At 41.3% G+C, this 18863-nt stretch overlaps 1 protein-coding gene across 1 annotated transcript in view; it reads right to left on the reverse strand.

The window, feature by feature from the left end:
* BCAT1 (branched chain amino acid transaminase 1) overlaps positions 1–16795 on the reverse strand; it is a 60717-nt gene extending 43922 nt beyond the window's left edge. Inside the window, exon 1 of the mRNA XM_082309103.1 lies at positions 16767–16795. Coding sequence (XP_082165229.1) covers positions 16767–16775 — 9 coding nt within the window. The 5' untranslated portion in view covers positions 16776–16795. The remainder of the gene's footprint in view (positions 1–16766) is intronic.
* Between the last annotated feature and the right edge of the window lie 2068 nt (positions 16796–18863).

Raw genomic sequence — 18863 nt, forward strand, 5'->3', positions numbered from 1 at the left:
GTTGTTGCCAGGGCTGACAGGCAAGGGGCTTTCAACCTTACAAGGCAAAAGCCCTAGGAGGAGCCTGCACTGGCTGCTCACCACTTCGTGGCTGCCTCTCCCCCTGTCACCCCCTCAGCCTTGCTGCATCTTGGGTGGGAACTCCCAGCCCAGGCGGGAAAGCCTTAGGACAAACCTATAATCCCCTGAAGGAACGAGGTGGAGAAGAAACCCTTCATGGTCACCCTGTAAGATCCCTGCCCCAAGCTCTTAATCACAGAGCAGCCCTCACCCTACAAGGAGGGCTGCGTCTAGGGTGGATGGCAGTGCCAGGGAGACACCAGCCACCACAGTCCTGCAGCAGCCACCAAACTGTGGGGCCAGGACTTGGGCCGCATGGCTCACGGGCTGTGAAGCATGACGCAGTCAAGGCAAATAACATGATTTTTTTACCCTTTTTGCAGATCTTGGGGATATGGTAGACAGGGCAAAAAAAAAAGTACAGTATCTTCAGTGGCCCTTTAACAGATAGCAGGCTTGCTACCAACAAAAGAAAAAGCAAACTCCCAGCCACAGCACATCTCACTTCCTCTCCCCTCCCCCCTGGGTCCCAGGGAGGCCATAACATCCCTCCTGCCTTTTCTCACCATCACCTTTAACCCTTCTGTTCCTCTTCTTTTTATAACCCTCTACAGTGAGACATGCAATCACGGCTACAGGCTCCTTCCTATCAACTAAAGGAGGCTCTGCCAAGAGCAATCACAAATCTCTTTACAAGGTACCAATATGCTTTACCTTAAAACCGTATTAAAAATATGTTTTATTTGCCTTAAAGCTTAGAGTTTTTTACTCCAGAAAGACAAGTCTTTTTGGTAGAGTGTTCAATGGCATTCAGTGTCAGACCCTAGCAGGACAAAAGTGTTACCCAAACTGAGGGACAGTCTGAACTAAACATTGGTCCTTGCTTTCCCTGTAATTCTTCAAATACTTCCAAATTCAGTGGTAAAATCTCAGAAGGCCTTCATGACACCAACAGTTTATAATAGTTAAGTATTCTGCAGATGAATTAAGCCAACTGATTTTTCTTTGCACTGCAGTGAATTAGGATGGAGAGCGTGCCGATTACCAGCTAACAGGATGGGAACTGCCAGCTGTGGAGCAAGAATTTCTCAAGCAGCTCCAGCTCCATTGCTGGCTTTTGTCTAATATCTAATACGCAAAGTTGGATTTTCTAATAGTAATTACTGGTGACAGCAAATACTAACAAATACTCAACCATTACGCTTCAGCGTCTTCCCATCTCTACTTTATGAAGTTGCCCTAAAGCAAGTCTTGGCATTGACACAGAGGACCAAAGCTGGATATAGTTTAATATTCTCTTTCATGATCTTTAAAAAGATACAAAACTTGTATGTGAATTTCAGGTGTGGACCACCTACAAGAACAGCCCCTAGGGGCTCAATCATGTTGCTCTTCAGTTCAAGGTTCTCACTAAACTCAGCGAAGTCAACAGCTCATTTTTTGGGCATATGCCATGGGGCCAATCCTGTTCTCCATGAAGTCATTATGTTTTACAGATTTAACTCATATTTAAAGCAAGTAGCTAACTGCCTTTGTTAACCTCACTTAGATTAAATTGAGTTAATCCCTCAGCACTGGAAAGACATACCACAATTACTTTCTAATTGATGGAGTCATATTTTAATGGCTCCATGGCTTTTAAATCTGAAACATGTTGTTAAATGCAGTAGGGAAAATTACTCCCTGATTTAGTGCCAACATTGCCAAGGGAGATATGCCAAGCATAAATTCACCCTTTGTGTTTAATGGCATGGTAGATTTAAAACTGCATCCATTAAAACACTGATGTTATCCTAAAGATACATTTGAGCCACTGGGTCAAGGTCTCCTCAGAAGTCACTCAAGCCTTTATCAAGTTGCTATGCGATTACACAAGCATGACAGTATTTCCTACATTGTAGTGTAGAGATAACACCACTTTCTTTATGGTACATGTAACTGTTTTATCTAAATTGGAAATAAGACAGTATTTCACAGTTTTCCTTCCAGATTATTGAAATTTCACATTGATTTTATCATTACTGTAAAGCCTGTATGAGAAAAAAGTGTAAAGCATTACACTAGATTAAATTTTGTTAAAAAATGGGTTTTACATGTCATTGTGTCACTGAGAAACACTACTAAAATAAAGCCCTGGTGATAAGTAATTCTGTCTTTACATTTATAGAAGATCTCAATGCTTAATAATCATCACAAATCCTTTACTATCTACAAAAGTAATTACAATATACCTGGTTGGATATAGCGCTCCCTCACATTAGTACTTACTTCCAATCTAACTCTCATATAAAGAAGAGGTAAGCCTTAGGGGGGTTAGTCTCCTCCCAACATGTGAAGGACTACTGTGTGTGTAACACTTACCATCACTTTCGGAAATTTTATACTTAATAGTTGTCACCTGCACTTCTGCTAGAGCTTTCTCAAACCTGAACATTCAACTCCTGCATTTGGTCCTCAGACTTTGTTAGACACTTGTATTTTCAACGCCTTTTAGCATCAGGATGCTCCAATCAATGCCTCTTAGCTTTCCCTGCTGTCTTTGGCACACCTTCTCTGACTGCTATTCTGTTACAGGCATGAGACCTTGTAGCCAAAGTATTGACCTGCAAGAGCACCCACCAACATCACTATTACCATTTTGCCATGCCTCTAGTTATGCTCATCTTTTAGGGTATCCTCCTGCATCTCACAGCTTCTTCAAAACAGAGAATCTCCCTCTTTTATGCAGTCAGATCACTCGTCCTTCAGCTGAAAGAACCTTCTGCTACAAAAATAGGCCCATCTCCTCCCTAAACTCCCTAGACGTCCTAGACTACATGAGTCTGCCCTAGTTTTTCCTGTGCCCTCACACTTGGTAGCATTTGAGACCCAGTGGAAGCACCAATGTCTTTGTTCTTGTTTGGGATTATCTGTTCTATAAACTGCAATTCTACCAGATCCTTTGTCAAACTGCTGTTCTTAGGTTTTAGCTACCCCACTACCCCATAGGCTCATCCTCAGTTATGAAATAGGAATTGAAGATTATCAGAAGCTTCATCACTGTAAACTTAAGCTGCAAACTGCACTTCTTTAACCTATGGTGCATGACATTATTTAATAAAAAAAAGGCACCAGTTCTCAAAAAAAATTTGCAGCTACCTCTATATGCCATATACTTTGTCACCCTTTTTCAAAGAAATCTAATTCTTTAATCAATCAGTTCTACGCTCACTTAATTTTCCCTGTTGTTTGATAACTCTTCTCACCACTGGGGAACAGAAAACTTTCCCTAGTGGAACGTAGGACTAAGGAAATAAATTGCAAATAATTCTGCAGAGTTCACACTTTCAGCTAGGAAATCATATTGGCCACTTTTCAAAACAACTCAAGATCTGCAGTTTCACAAAATCCTTAGTTATCTTTTTGGTTTCACCAGTGTGTGCTTATCCAAGTCAGCCCACAGACAGCTCTGATGTCTCCACTCTGAGTGAGAATTTCATCAACAGCACCAGTGCCCTGGTTAGAGTACTACTGGTGACAGTGAACATCTGAAACCCCAGTTTTATGCCCATGAAAAAACTGTAGACAGTGCTTTGTTGGCAGGCATTGGCTATTCATGGAGGACAAGAACCTAAAGAAGGAAATAAGCCACAGATACACAGCTATGGCTGCATATAGTTCCTTCTACTGAGGCAACCCCGTTTCCTGCTGTGCAGAGGAACTTAAAACCAAGACTATCTCGTAGCAGTCATCAGGCCCCAGCAAAGATAGAGTGGAGGTTTCCTTTCAGTCAGAAGTCATATGAAAAACAGTTTTCAATGAAGAAAGTCCTTTCTGAGACATTTCATAGAATCACAGAATCATTAAGGTTGGAAAAGACCCTTAAGATCATCGAGTCCAACCGTTAACCTAGCGCTGCCAAGTCCACCACTAAACCATGTCCTCGAGCACCACCTCTACCCGTCTTTGAAATACCTCCAGGGATGCGGACTCAACCACTGCCCTGGTCAGCCTGTACCAATGCCTGACTGCCCTTTCGGTGAAGAAGTTAAAACAGTGTCTTACTGCTTTTTCCCATGCTTGCTTCTGGCTACTAAGTCTAAGAACTATTTCATGCTCTAATTTACACTGGAAGGATAATGAAATTAGAATACTTATCAGATTCCAGGAATCTAGCAGATCAATAAATTCAATATATAACTTATACTACGGTACTTTGGGATTCAAAGCCGTACAAATCAGAGTTCCCTTTCTGTTCCAGGTATAAAATAGAGTCCAACATGCACAACTGCCGCATATTCTGTGTATTGATACAGTCACATAAAACAGTTCCATGAGTTCAAAACAGTTTTCATCTGCCCCTAGGAAATGTTAATACAATTTGGCAGCCACACAACATAAAAGATGAATTTGCAGAAAAAAAAAAAAAAAAAAAACATAATGATGTTCATAGCTTTAGAAAAAAAAAATTCACCCGCTGTCAGACTGAGAGAGAAATTCTGAATATTGCTGTAGGGCAGAGTCATATAACACTATTTTTAATATCAACTAAAAAGATATTTACTTAACAACATTTATGAAAGACTTCCAGAGCTCAGGAAGCTCATTTATGGAATCTAACAGCCAGACATGTTTACCCCAGCTGTCACGGGAGTAGTTGCATGATATAAAAATATTTTAATACTGTCTTTATATTGTATGTATGAGAACGTGAACAGACACGTATGTATGTGTTACCATGCAAGTGTCACCAAGTACGTTCATTGGATTGGGTCATTTACATGATAGCATGGCATGCCTTATCCACACAACTTCTTTTAAATCTACCCTTTTCAAAATCAAGACAGAAGGAGCAAGAAAATTAATTCTTAAAATGTATTTCTAACCACTTATCAAGCCAAACAGAGATCTTTGAGGTATCTTTGGTAGGTTGGAGCACTCTCCATGTGTTGGCTTGCCAGTCTTCAATAATGAATTCAAAGAACATGCACAGCACAAATCCCAGAGCAGCTTCAATGATACACCTCAGTGTACACACAGATCAGCACTGGGGGAAGAGTTAAAAAACAAAAACAAAAAACACAAAGGAAAAAAAAAAGGACAATTTGGCATATGCCATTTCCATGCTTAACTTTTTACTTAGCTCACCAAGAATTCTCATTTGTGTTGATTTCTGCACTTCCAATACATTTTTTTAAGAACTCTTACCTAACGTATATCTGCCCTGATGCCTTGTCAGCTGGGCATTATCACCTTACTGTGGCTGCTTGTTCAACCTTCAGCTGGCACTAATGTTGGTTAAACAGTGAGGCAGTGTAATAACAGTACACAATAAAGAAAAATACAAGGCAACTAGCATAGCAGAAAAAGACAGCTTCCACATTATTTAATGATAATTTTGCATCAGAGTGAAAGCATCAGGGCTTAGAACATAGAAGAGTTTCTTTATCTAAGAAAGCTGCATGGCATAAAGTAAGGTTAAGTTTAAATAGATTATCATTAAATTAGTCCAAAAGACTGTACAGGCACTTATCTTCCGGCTTGAGCAGTTTATTTGGTTTAATTTAAAGCAATTTAAGTAGTTTGAACAAAACTGAAATATGCTCCTCTTAAAACAAGTATCACTGTTTTTATTACATTTAAATGAAAGACAATTCAGATTATATGAGCACAACTTATTGATTAGAAAAACCTTAAAACAGAGAATATAAAGAAATGGAAATATTCAGCTAGTCCATCCAAGATTCATATTTAGTAACATTTATAGCTATATCACAACTCTAAAAGCAGACCAAGTTGGTTCCACAAGATTAAATAAATGCAGGACAATGTTGCCAAAGTAAAGTCATTGCAGTCAGCACTAAGGTGAGAAACCTCTCTAGGAAATAATGCCAATTTTTTGACTCAGTGCTTAAATTAATATTTGAATGAGTTCAGTAATGCCTAACCTGTGGTACAAGAAAGCTTGTATCCGTTCATCTGAAAGGTAGCAAGGCTAGGCAAGGTAAAGGATAACTACTTCTGAAATCCAAAAAGAATGTGTGCTTGACAAACTGGATTATCAAGGCAGCTAAAGGAAAAGAGTTCAACAGAAATAGAAAATAGATTAATTCATTGTAAACAGCTCTAAGGAGAACCTGACTAAGGATCTATTCAGATTCAGGCTAAAATTAATTTGCCAGATACTTCAGAAAATTTACAACATGAGCTGTGAATTACACTCATACAACATGGAGTCTAAAGTGTGATACTTCCCAAATGAAAAATATTGAAAACCTATCATGAGCCCCATCCAGGACATAAAGCAGCTGTACATCTCTGCATGGTGTCCCTTTATTCAATAGTTAGTTCTGTCTTAGTACATTTCCTGCACAACCATACAATCTCCCTATTTTCTTTACAGAAATAGGCAAGCACTCCAAAGAAATCCTCTTCACGAATTACCTCCAGATGCAATGTGCTTTAACCTTGATTTCTAAGCCCACTGCTCATGCTGCTCTTGTTTGTTTTCCTTCCTATGACCCTCTTATTGCTCTGTCACTCCCCAGTGCCATTTCCTCTGTCTTTACCCTCTTGCTCAGGTCACTGACTCTCCCCTTCTGATTGAGGAAAACAGCCTTGTACTATTAGGGGAATAAGCAGATGACCTAATGGAGCTCTTCCATCTCTAACTCCTATGAACAGTGCCTCTAAGTGCCTCTTTTGTTGGTTTGTTTGTCCGCTCTAGCATTAATTAGGTTTTTAACAAGTGCATTGTTTGCTAGAATGGCATAAAGAAAAACATCTTAAAGCAACCAGCTGGATCTAGTTGACCTATAAATTCATCTGCCTGTTTTCTAACTGGATAGTGTCTCATGGCTATGCGATATGGTTATTGCTCAAACAAAATAAATAAAAATTCTGAAACTCACCATGGTTTTATTGTGTTGAGGCCCAGTTCTCCTTGATATGAGATCTTTTACATCAAACTGGCAACAACAAAGGGTATAAATGCTATTACATACTTTCCCCTAACACTGTAAAAAGGCTTTGCTGTTAACCACAAGGAAGATTGTGTTCATTAAGTTTCCTCTAACATTTCCCTTTGCTTTTGAATTCATGTATTCTATGATGCCAGGTACTAAATTAGCATTTTAAGATTTTACATTAAAGTTAACCAGAGCTATGGGATGCATTTTCAACTGCACTGTTATACCAGCAACGATGAGCCTAAGCACAATAAAAATTATTCTGCTTATTTTCCTCAGGGATTCAGTTATACTGGCTACATCTTTTATCCTGAGACAGCTATACAGGTAAGGTACAAATCTGATTTAAAGATGCATAAAATACAGTTTACAATTTATTTGTGAAATTCCCTGATGGTGGAAACTGCAGCTGATGACCAAGGCAAGTGGCTTGATGCAATTACCAAATGATAATGTGAATAACATGAATGCATACACAGCAGAAACAAATAAAATCATTGTCTGAAGAGTTACTGAGGCTTTAGAACTGGAAGCAGACAATTTAGTGCGGGAGACCAAAGCTTCTGCAGTTTGCAAATAAATCATTGTAGACTCCTAGGGAAAAAAAAACCCAAACCACAGCAGAGACAGTGATGGATTCCAAAATGAGAACTGACATGCTTAAAGAAAAGAGCTAGCAGACAACAACCTGTATTTAAGGACATACTCCTGTTTGCAAGCTCCCTCATAACTACAGTGGAACCAGAAGAAACACAGGGTCAGGCCTGAATCACTGGCCTGTATAAGGGGTCATTTGTAGCTATTCTCAGAGCGCTTAGACCGTGTCCCATTTAAGTCCATTTTGCACTGGAATAAAGGTTTACATAAGACGCTGAGCAATGATGAATCACACACTGAAAACAAAAGCTCTGGGGGAAAAAAAAATCCTTTGGAGGAGAAAGGAGTTACTTTTTTCACCACAAGTCCTATATACAGTCCCACTAGAGATAATAAAACTAACTTATACAGCTGGCTTTCAAGTAACACTTAAGTACAATAAAACATTATGCAACTGTGCATGTGGCTGCTGGTCTGTAAAGGGCAGACATATGCTGGCTTGATATCACATCTAGCCCTGATAACTTTGCATGGCCTATTTAATTCATCACTGAGTATCAAATGCCACTGGTGCAAAAGCATGACTTTCTGTATTGCGTTAGGCTGTTAGTGCAGTTATTGCCTCTTCCCTGCTTCCCAAGCAGTTTGTTTAGCTGTTAAGAGTCCAACAGATGAAGCTGATAAAGCATGGCAGCAGGTATCTGACCTGGGGATCTGAATGGGCTCAATACTTCAGGTAAACTCTGCTCAGCTAATCAGAGGAGTACTCCTTATAAACGTGCTTATCTATTATGTTGGTCTTTTCAAATGGCTGAGCATAGACCCTGGTTTTTTGCTTGCAGGCAGAACTGTATACACCTAGATACGCCTTCTGCCTGGACATTTGACCACAATGCTGCAGAAGGACCCAGACTTGAGTTTTCAAGCCTTACAGTGGACTGAGTGTTCTAGTAGGTCTCTTAAAATCAGTGATGCAAGCCAGGGTAGAAAGAAAAACCCAGAAAGACAGCAAGCTTTGTCTAGAGGTGTTGCAAATACGGTGCTTTCTCTTGAATTCTCATGGTGGGCTGGTCTGTATCATGCCTGCAGTTATTTTACTGTTTGTTCCAGATAAAGAACCGAGACCTTCGTTGTTTATAAGCTTTAAATGAATCTTCTCACTGTAATACCTGGAGGCCTTAAAAATTAATACTGGCTCTACAGTCACAACACCTAAGTGCAGGAAGGTAGAAATATCTGTCTCTTCTACAGACAGGAAATTCAGGCGCAGATTGCTCTGTCGGCATACCTCACACTGGTTGGCAGTTGCTTCAGAGAATTCACTGGGAGGTGGACAGGTGCCAGAATAGAACGTGCACAGCTCCCCAGGAACTAAATCTATAGCTCCTCTTCCTTATAGAGGCATACCCATCAGATCCATTACAGTCTTCTCAAGGAAGAAGAACAAGTGTAAATGATTGATGTGGTTTTGGCTGTGCACTCTACTCACAGCTATGCCCTGTGCAAGCTTCTTGCATGACAGCACACAGGTGACGGCTGCAGAAGACCTGCCTATACTAGCTCCAGTGGGTTTTAAGCCTGGCATAATTGGCTTGAAGTAATGGGAGATCTCTCCCTGGCTTTTACCAAAGCCTGGGTTATATCCTTGTGATATGTCTTTTTCTGTGTGTTCAAACACTGCTTTAATTTGATTTAACTGGACACAACTCAAGAAAGTAGAAAGTTGAAGCTTTCCTCGTGATGTAAAAGGCACTAGGAACAGAGCTAACTCACAGGGAATAACCTTGGAACCTGTTTGAGGACAGCACCTACAATGATGTTTGTGTTCTTGTTCAAATTAACAACAAACTACAGAGAGGGAACATATTTGCATGATAGACATCCAGCTCAGAATATGCTAGGAACTTCTCTTGCTTTACAGTCTTTATGAGTTTCAGTGGGTGCAACGAAAGCATAATCCACCACACCAGCAAATGTGAATAATCCCATGGAAGCTTACTAACAAGCCAAGAAAAGCAGAGCACAACTAAAGAGTCACTGTACAGTGTCACACATTACTCCCTTGAATGTGGAAAAACACCAAGATAACAGCCACAAGAAGTTGTTTTTCTTGATGATGTCTGCTCGAAAGAGGTAAAATATTTTAAATCAGTGACAAAGCCAGATACTCCACCTACTTAGTATATATTCAACTGTGTAACAACACTAAGACAGGGAAAAATCACACATTATAACGCTCCAAAATTTTGGAGTTGCATTAAAGTCACCCTTTGTGTCCTTTCTAAGTACCCTGTGAGCAAGTCCTTCATCTGAAATCCCCCATTATTTGTTGACAATGCCCAGAGCAAACTGGATTCTGCCCAGGGAATGTGAGAGCAAAATAGCACTCGGCACATTAAAAGTGGCCTTGAAAAAGTATGGTCACAGATGAGGTATTTGTAGAGGTGTCAGCATTAGGCACACATTAAGCATGCAAAGCAGAGGCCCTTTGCCAAAATTATAGCATGGTAAAAGGTCACCACACATCAAGAGTGCCACGGTCTCTATTAGAAAAGTGATAACTTTGAAATACTAAGAAATGGCACTAGTAATGAAGATAATAAACAGGTCTACGACAAGTAATGTAGGCTTGTCCTCTTACAGTTAGTTCAACATCTGTATCAATGATCAACCAGCCCTGCTCAGCTCAATAAATCTGAATTGGCAAATGACTTATTTATAACACTTCCATGAACCAAGGGTTTTGCCCAGCCTCAACCCACATGAATATCAATGCTCTTGACTAGAAAGTCTCTGTCATTTCAGAATTTATGAAGCTAATCTTAGGCATCTTAAAACAGTTTAGAATTGGATCTGATTTGTCCACTGTTGAAATCCAGTTCACCTGGAAATGGCAGGACAGAACATTAATTTTATATGTATGTCGCAATAAATATTTTGCCTAATTGACATGACTAAAACATTGCTGGCCACAGCAAAACCGCTTAAAAGATGGTCCAAAAAGAAACAATTGTAAATGCAGCATTTTCAGCTCAACGGACAACCAGAAAGGAATGCTGATGTTACTGAACTTCTATCTCCAAGTGTCAAGAAGAGAATCAACCTGTAAATGCCAAAAATCATCTCTGAAAAGGTGTTGAAAGGCAAAGGATAATATTAAAAAATGAAGCTATTCTACTGGTACAGACACTTGTCAATATAAAAAAGCATTGACTGCAGAACTTGTCTTTGTATTCTGTAAAGCACTGTCTAATACTGAGGACGAGGCCTGGGCCATAGCACAGGGTTAGATTTAGAAAAAAGCACAGCTGTGTTAGAAGGATATACAGAGAAGAAAAACTGAACTGAACCAAATAGTCAACCAACCCAATGGACTTGCTTTATGGTTATAGAAACAAAACACTTCCTGGCACGGGAAACTTTGTTTCATTTGTCTTGCAAACCGCACTTCTGTTTCTACAGACAGTTAATCCTGTTCAAGGCAGAGTCTGCAATTTAGTTCCCATGTGCATATAAATAGGTTACAGCATATCTAACCGTCATACATGCTTAAAAACCAAGCGATATACTCAGGATGGATAAATGTCTCAAATATACAAGCATGTGAATACAATATGATTTCTTTTTTTCTGCGTGCACACTAGCACTGACTGTGACCTTGATAATTTGATGATCTTAATAAATCTTGATGTTCTGTTCTCAAAAATTATTGAGGTACTTCCAAATGTTATAAAACTATAAATTCTACTAAAAAATAACTTATGCTTTTATTTGTCCATGATCAAAAACTTAACCTCTCCACCTGTTTCCTCAAACTTGAAAATCAGGGAAATAAAACCTGCATCATACATCTGGTAATAAACTTACTTAACAACTAGCCTGCTAAATATGTTGAGGATGCTTCAAGTATTAAAATTTGCTATAAAGTTTTCTTCCCCATAGTGTTTTGATTAAGATTTTCCTTTATTTTACTGAATGGTGAGAAACTCCATGCATCAACAGAAATTATACTATTACTGCTGATTTTGAGTGGACTTTATGTGATTTTAATGAATTGCATGATGATATACAGTTGTATAAAATCTTGTGAATTAATAATTTTTTGTAACAGTAGAATATGCAATTTTGTATGGTATATTCATATATTATATTTAAGATATAGTAATTTAAAGTTCACATTCCAGAAAATCAAAAAAAATCTGCTTTTTTTCAGTACTTCATATATTTTTGCCAGTATTTTATTTTCCACATACCAAAGGAAAAATTACATAATTTAGAAAATTTAGCATCAAATATTACAGAAGTGAAAACCACTAGACAGAACCTTTTCAAAAGTTGCAAGAATTCTAACAGTGCATTGAACCTTACTTGCAGTCAGTTGCACTGGAAAGTAAAAAGAAGACCTTGTGCATTAATTTCAAAACCAACAAGAAGCCGTTATTTTTTAAAAAGCCAGCAGTATTATAAAACCCCCAATCTTAAGAAAAAGATGTTTAAATCCCTGAGATATCCCCTTAACATTAGTAACTTCCCTAGGATTTTTCACATACCTCTTCCCTTCCCATGGCCAGTGCCTACTGGTACAATGATCCTTGTTTAAAGAATGTCTTAAAATACATGGTAAGAAAAAAAGTTTAGCAAAACCAGGATGTATTCTGATTATGAGAAAAAGTAGTAGCTTGGCTCTCTGATGTGGATGGGGAAAGCAAGTACAGTACTTAGAGGGAAGGTGTTGAGAGTGTAGGAAGGAGGTACAGTCCTCTTTCCTGGCTCAGCAGCGGCACACTGATGGGGTATTGATAACCTTACCATGGATCCTAATAAGGTAATTAAAGCAATGAGGCTCCTGGGGGAAAACAAAACAAAACAAAACAACACAACTAAAAATCTCCAGCAAACAAACTCCAAAGGGTCCAAGTAAAGTATCATTCTTGTGAAGAGACTTGCACCATTACTGTTCAACCTCTTCCGCCAAGCACCTGGAGTTCCTCAAGATAATAGAGAAGAGCAAAATATTACTACTATACTGACATGTTAAAGAAATTACCTTCTGCAAAGAAACCTGTCTATACTGGTGACTATAAAGACCATCTTTGCGCAGAGGTCTTTGTACTGTTAAAAGCGCAGCAAGCAGAGCTCTGGACAAACACGCACTGATCCACACTACTGTGTCAAAGACTAAGACTGGGTTAAAAGAAAAAAAAAAAAAAAAAAACAACAAACAACTTAGTTCATAAGTTTTTTTTCCAGGACCATAGGAAAATCCAGGCTGGAAGGAGCCTCAGGAGGTAATAGTCAAACCTCCTGCTCAAAGCAGGGTCAGCTCTGAGCTCAGACCAGGTTTCTCAAAGTTTGGGTTGGGTCCAGTTGGGTCTTGAGAGCTCCCAAGGATGGAGACTGCACAGCCTCTCTTGGCAACCCGTTCCACTGCCTGACTGTCCTTGTGGGGAGAATTTTTTCCTTATATCCAGTCTGAACCTTTTTTGTTTCAAGTTATGCCATTGTCTCTTGTCCTTCTACCATACATCATTGCTGAGCCTGGCCCCATCACCTTGATTTTCCTCTAGATTTTGGAAGACTGCTATTATGTCACCCCAAAGCCTCCCCTTCTCCAGACTTCCCAGTTTCCTCAGACTCTCAGTGTCAAAGTTTAAAAAAAGTTCATTCTAAGTAAGGGTAATGCAAATTCAAGCATTTATTACAGAAGTGATGACCCCTAAGACAACAGTCTAAAGAAAATTACATAAGTGGACATGACTTGTGTGGCACTGATCTCTCTGAATGCTACTGGAAATTAATACAATCAGAACCTTGTGGAATTAAACCCTATTCATATACCAGGAAAAACAATATATCTTCTGTGCTTACTAAGAGTGTTTTTATCAAATATTGTGTGAAATGCTCTAATAGGCAACTTGAATTAGCAATAGCTGTGTACCTACTGAGAAGTCATATGCTGTGCTTCATTAATGCACCAGGTATACTCTAAAATAAAACTTGGAACAAACTGCAGACCTCAAGGGAAAAAAGTAAATGAATAACTTTGTTGGAAGGTTATTATGACATTAGTTTGTAAAAACAGTAATAAACTATGGGCCAAGATGCACAAAAGACAGATGGGTAAAACTTCTTGATCATTTTAAAAATAGTTTCCATTATTTAGTTTATGTTAACTCTTTCGGATCATTTGATACACACACCAAAGGGCAACATTAGGCCTTTCCATAAGCGTAACACTGGATTTTCATCTGCAATAGCAAATGGTAATATTTGCTAAATTGCCCTTCTACAACAGGTGCTCTATTTTATGAGGTAATATTACCTGTCCCTTTAATGTATGTCATAAAGTAATGAAATTGTTTCCAAGGTAAATGGGACCACCCATTCACTCCATCCTATGTAAGAATTGGAGGTATCAAGTTGCAAGCATGTAAGTGACTACGAATAACAAATTAGGGTCACATACTACTTTGATTTATGCCCAAGTATCACCGAAATTCAGACATTCAAGATGAAGGTTGTGCATTTAATCTCCACATTACAGCCGTTGCAAAAGCCACAATCAGTATTGAGTGGCTTGAGCTCATAGAAGTCTCTGATGAGCTTATCTAGCACTGTAGAGTACATAATAAGTCACTGTAGTGGCATGAAGATGCCAGTCCTCACGTGTGTGGCCTAAGAAGGCTAATTGTGCAAATTTTCCAAACAGAATTTACCCTTTAGCTCCTTCATTCTAATGCTGAAGGTCCTGCCTTCAAACCTACTGATAGTCTGCAGTTCGCTATACATTCAGCTATGATTATTCATTTAAGAAAACAGCATAACATAAGGAAGTAACGAAAATAATGTCTGTTCTGATTCTTTAGCGTGCCCACACCAAATAAATTGTTTTAAAATGGCTGAACAAATTCAGAGTAACTGAATGCTTACACAATTAATGAGCTGATTTACCTCCTTTCCTAACATTGCCCTCCCAGGGATAAATTCATCGCTAGTGAATTCCATTTGAATTAATTTCATCTATCAAATTAAACCAAGGATATGGCTTATGGACTGATTTAGCAAGATATCAACTGTGTTAAAGCTACCTAATGATTTTGCAGTCTTCTTTTTTACCTATGACTTTGCAGCAGATTTCAATACTTAGTTTCCCTGGGAAAAATCAGAATATCCACTGGATCACACAATGCTAGGAGTGCTAGGCCTGTCAGTAACAATCAGTGCAATAGGTGGACAAGGCAGGGCTGCAGAAACCAGACGCATAATTCATTTTTTATACATAACATTCCTTTAAACAGGCCAGAAAGAGAGTGTTGAGGTTGGGCTGGAAATGGTTCAAGGAGAAAGGGAGGGTTGTGACTAAAAGCAGGAAATGGTGAAGGGGGAGATGAAGGGATAAGGAACTGTAATAATGCTGTTGCTTACTGATACCTTTATAAATTTATTGGGTTTTGCTTAAGTATCGTGATAATCAAATGGTAGTTTTCTGCACCTTTGATACATGCTCTACAAATACACAGTGACAGCCATAACCCTGAAGAGTTTACAGTCTGAACAGATGAGGCAAATAAAGGGTAAAGGGCTCAGACAGAACTGACTTGCCCAGGGCTACACCACTCACAAGTGACAAGAGAGTACTTTTACCGCTGCAGCTACTTCTTCATGCTCTTCTCTACAATAAAAATACAAAGCAAAGTTGGGTTTTGTGCAGGTGAGAAGAACCCAATGAGATGTCAGCACTGCTTTGAGCAAACAGGCAGGTAAGTCCATGGCTTGCCAGCTACTTGTTTTTCGCATGGGTGTGCCAGAGCATTACTGCCAGGTGCTGGATAACACCCCGGAGACTAGGGTCATGGCCTCTTTCCTAGACACGCAAAAGGTACATCAAAAGTGATATAAAACATGACAGACTGCCTCACTCCTTGAGGCGCTTGCATTCTGTCCCTAAGCATTCTGGCTGGGGGCAGCTGCTTGGGTATTTTCCCTGAGCAGTTTCAGATCAGTTTTCTGCCATGGCTGGTCTGCCACTCTCAGGTTGCAGAAAGTGCAAATGGGACTAATCAGAGCCTCCTGAGGCTCCTCCAGAGCACTCACCCATCTAGAATGGGTGCCTGCCATCATCAGTAGCAGCTGCACCACTGCCAGACCCACCCAGGAGAGAAAAATGTTGATGAGACCTAGGATGGGATGAGAGTAACACTTGTCATCAGCGGCAGAGAGGAGCTGGGGAGACACCTGCCAGTCACATACCTGTTGTGCCCATATTCCATCTGTTATAGTTACCCAAGGACAGCAAATAACTCAGTCTTGTTTTCCCTCAGCTGTTAACTTTGGCATCGGGCTGCAGCTGCGAAGTTCACAGTCAGCCCTGCACAAGCTTCTTCAAAACCCAAGAATTATTCTTAGTGCAGCTGTTACACAGGGTATAAAGTGGCTGTGATGTTCCCTCAACCTAATTGAAAAGCACCTGTGCTATCTCCATGCCCTTTGTCCTGACAACGAAGACTTCTTTTTAATCCCCAGATCAGCCTCACTAAGCAGAAGAACATAAACATGACTTTCATAAAAGGATAGTTCCCACAGATGCTCATCTCTCACGTTAGTGTTCACTACCGACAACTCCTCTTCCGTTATTTAAAGTTATTCCTGGAATTACTCAAAACCTCTAAATACATGTTACTGGGTTTTACCCATAGTCTATTTTAGTACAATGGCAGACATTAAGACCTATAATAAACTCAAAGGCGTAAAAAGGCATGATGCCTGCCAGGAGACCATACACTTTGCAGTTTTTTTCTTTTTAATCATTAAAAGTCCCGTGTTACAAATAAACAGTAAGAACCCCCCCACCCCCGAGGAAATTATACACCTTCCCTTCCCCCCCCTTCTCCCTCCCGACTTTTCCACCCATGCTGTCTGCAATGAAAGAACAGGGAAAGAGGTAGAATGACACACATCCTGCTTCTGAATCTCAAACAGCAAATCTCTTGGGGACAGAAATCTCCTTCGCAAAGCATAAATAATAAATAAGAGCATTCAAATCTGTAAATACAAATCAGCAAACTACCGCTTTCCTTGTTTGCCAAGGAAAAGTCCCTCTGCTACTCCGCATGCCCCGAAGGATGGACGAGGGGATTTTGGCAGGAAACCCGCCCCGCTTACCTTGATCATGCTGGCAAGAGGGGGGTGCTTCCCTGCCGCGGCAGAGCGGGCTCTCGGCGGGCCGCCGCTCCTGTCGGGCGGCGGTTGCGATGGAGCCCCGCGGGTCGCCGAGCCCCGGGCTGCGGCGGCGGCGCGCTGCGCGGGCTCGGGGCCGGCCGATCCGCCTGCGGGGACCGCCGGGGCGGCTGCCGCTGCTGCTGCTGCCGCTGCTGCTGCTGCCGCCGCCGCCGCCGCTTGCGGGCTCCGATTGCATCAGCGGGCGAGGGCGGCGCGCACGCCGGCCGCCGCTGGGCGAAGCGGCGAGGGGCTGCGGGCCGCCCCGCCTGCCTCCTCCGGCGGGCAGGCACACCTCCCGGCGGCCGCCCCGCCGCCGCCCGCTTCGCCCTCGCCCCCCTTGCCCTCGGGAAGCACCGGCCGCGGCCCGGGCCGCGGGAGCTAACCCACCGCCCGCACCTATCCGCAGGGGCAGGTCGCTGGCAGGGGCCGTCGTGGCCCTGTGCTCGTCCCTAAAATGGCCCCACATCATGCGCCGCGCCTACCAGGCAGAGACAATGAAATGTTTTTACTGTAATTTACACTGAGGATAACACGTTGTTCTTACCCCTCTCCCTTAACAAGCATTAAGAAACTCATCATTTTCAGTCTCTGAGTCATTTCCTCCTTCTGGCGTCCAAGCTGCCTGACACACCAAACACCTCACGGTTTCTCCCTCCCATGGCTCGCGAGCCCTTCAGCTCTCTCGCTGCAAGGCAGGCTTTCCCCAGGCCTTCCGCCTCGCACCACTACGTGCACAACTTGTCCTAAGTCCTCCAGCGCTGGACACGAACGGGGGAGGGGCCCGCGCCACCCGTTTGGTTTGGAGGTAGCTGGGATCGCCAGATGTTTCACACCGGGGCTCCGAGTCCTGGCCCTGCTAACCCGTGCCTAGTCCATGCTGAAGCCCACGTAGCTACACCTCCACAGCTCTTCGTACCCCAGCCAGCCATCTTCCCGCCAGCTGGCGCCTACTTCGGTGTCTCTGATTTCTGTGCGTGGGTACCTGGCATCAGAGGCCGGTCTACTCTGGTACTTCTGCCAGTGCTGCTGCCAGGGAAACTCTACAGTAGTAGTACAACAAAACCGTGAATTTTTAAGAGAAAACTCCAGTGTAACCACAGCGTAATGTTCACAGTGTGCTTACTTTCATCTTTACTGATCTTACGGTTAGGTCTTTTCTTCCTTTACTACTGTTTTTGTGTATGTTTTCCCCTTCTGGTCTGCTTGAGAGTAGCTGTAGTAAGCTGTTTCATCTCAGTGCTACTGTCAAAAGTGTCAGGTTCTGCTTTGCATGATGTACATGAATTATTCTCTCTTGTGTAGTGCCAGAGATTGGTTACATAAACATCTCTGCTCCTGCCACTCTTCAGCCAGGTAAGAAAGTCCTATTTATTAGAATTACAAAAATTTAGATTCCAAAGAAACGTGGGTAAACGATGCTACCCGAAATGAAAGTTCATGTGAACAGTGATGTTTTAGTGGCTATTTAGGAGAGAAGAAAGATGGAGCAAAAAGCAGGAGGCAGAGAAGGCAGCAAACCAGCATCAGAGAGATACAATTCATCATCAGTGAACTACCACCCAGCGCTCACGAGAGCAATTCAATCCATTCACGATGAATTATCTTCAGATTACAACCACAACGTAGGAACAAACATGCTGGGTCAGGCCAAAGGTCCATTTAACTCAATATCCTGTCTCTGACAGTCGACAATAACGATGCCTACAGAAGAGTTAGGAGCACAGGATAAGCACGCAGGGGCACTTTCCTGATGGCCCTTTTTGCCTCAAGAGGTTTGTACCACAGCAATTTCCTGAAAGATGGAGTCTTTAGGCATAACAGTTCTCCGGGGATTTTTGTTCTATTAATTTAATTGTTCCTCGAACCCATGTAAAATTTGGCATCTATAAGATCTTGTGCTAATGAGTTCCACAATTTAACTCTGTTCTGTGGAAAAATACATAATTTTGTTTTATTTTGAACTTGCCACTTGGAAATTTCACATCATGCTCCCTTCTTCTGATATTGTGAGACTGTAAACACAAACAAAGATCAAAATAT

The sequence above is a fragment of the Platalea leucorodia genome, assembly GCF_965183815.1.
Source record: "Platalea leucorodia genome assembly, chromosome: 4".
Taxonomy (NCBI): domain Eukaryota; kingdom Metazoa; phylum Chordata; class Aves; order Pelecaniformes; family Threskiornithidae; genus Platalea; species Platalea leucorodia.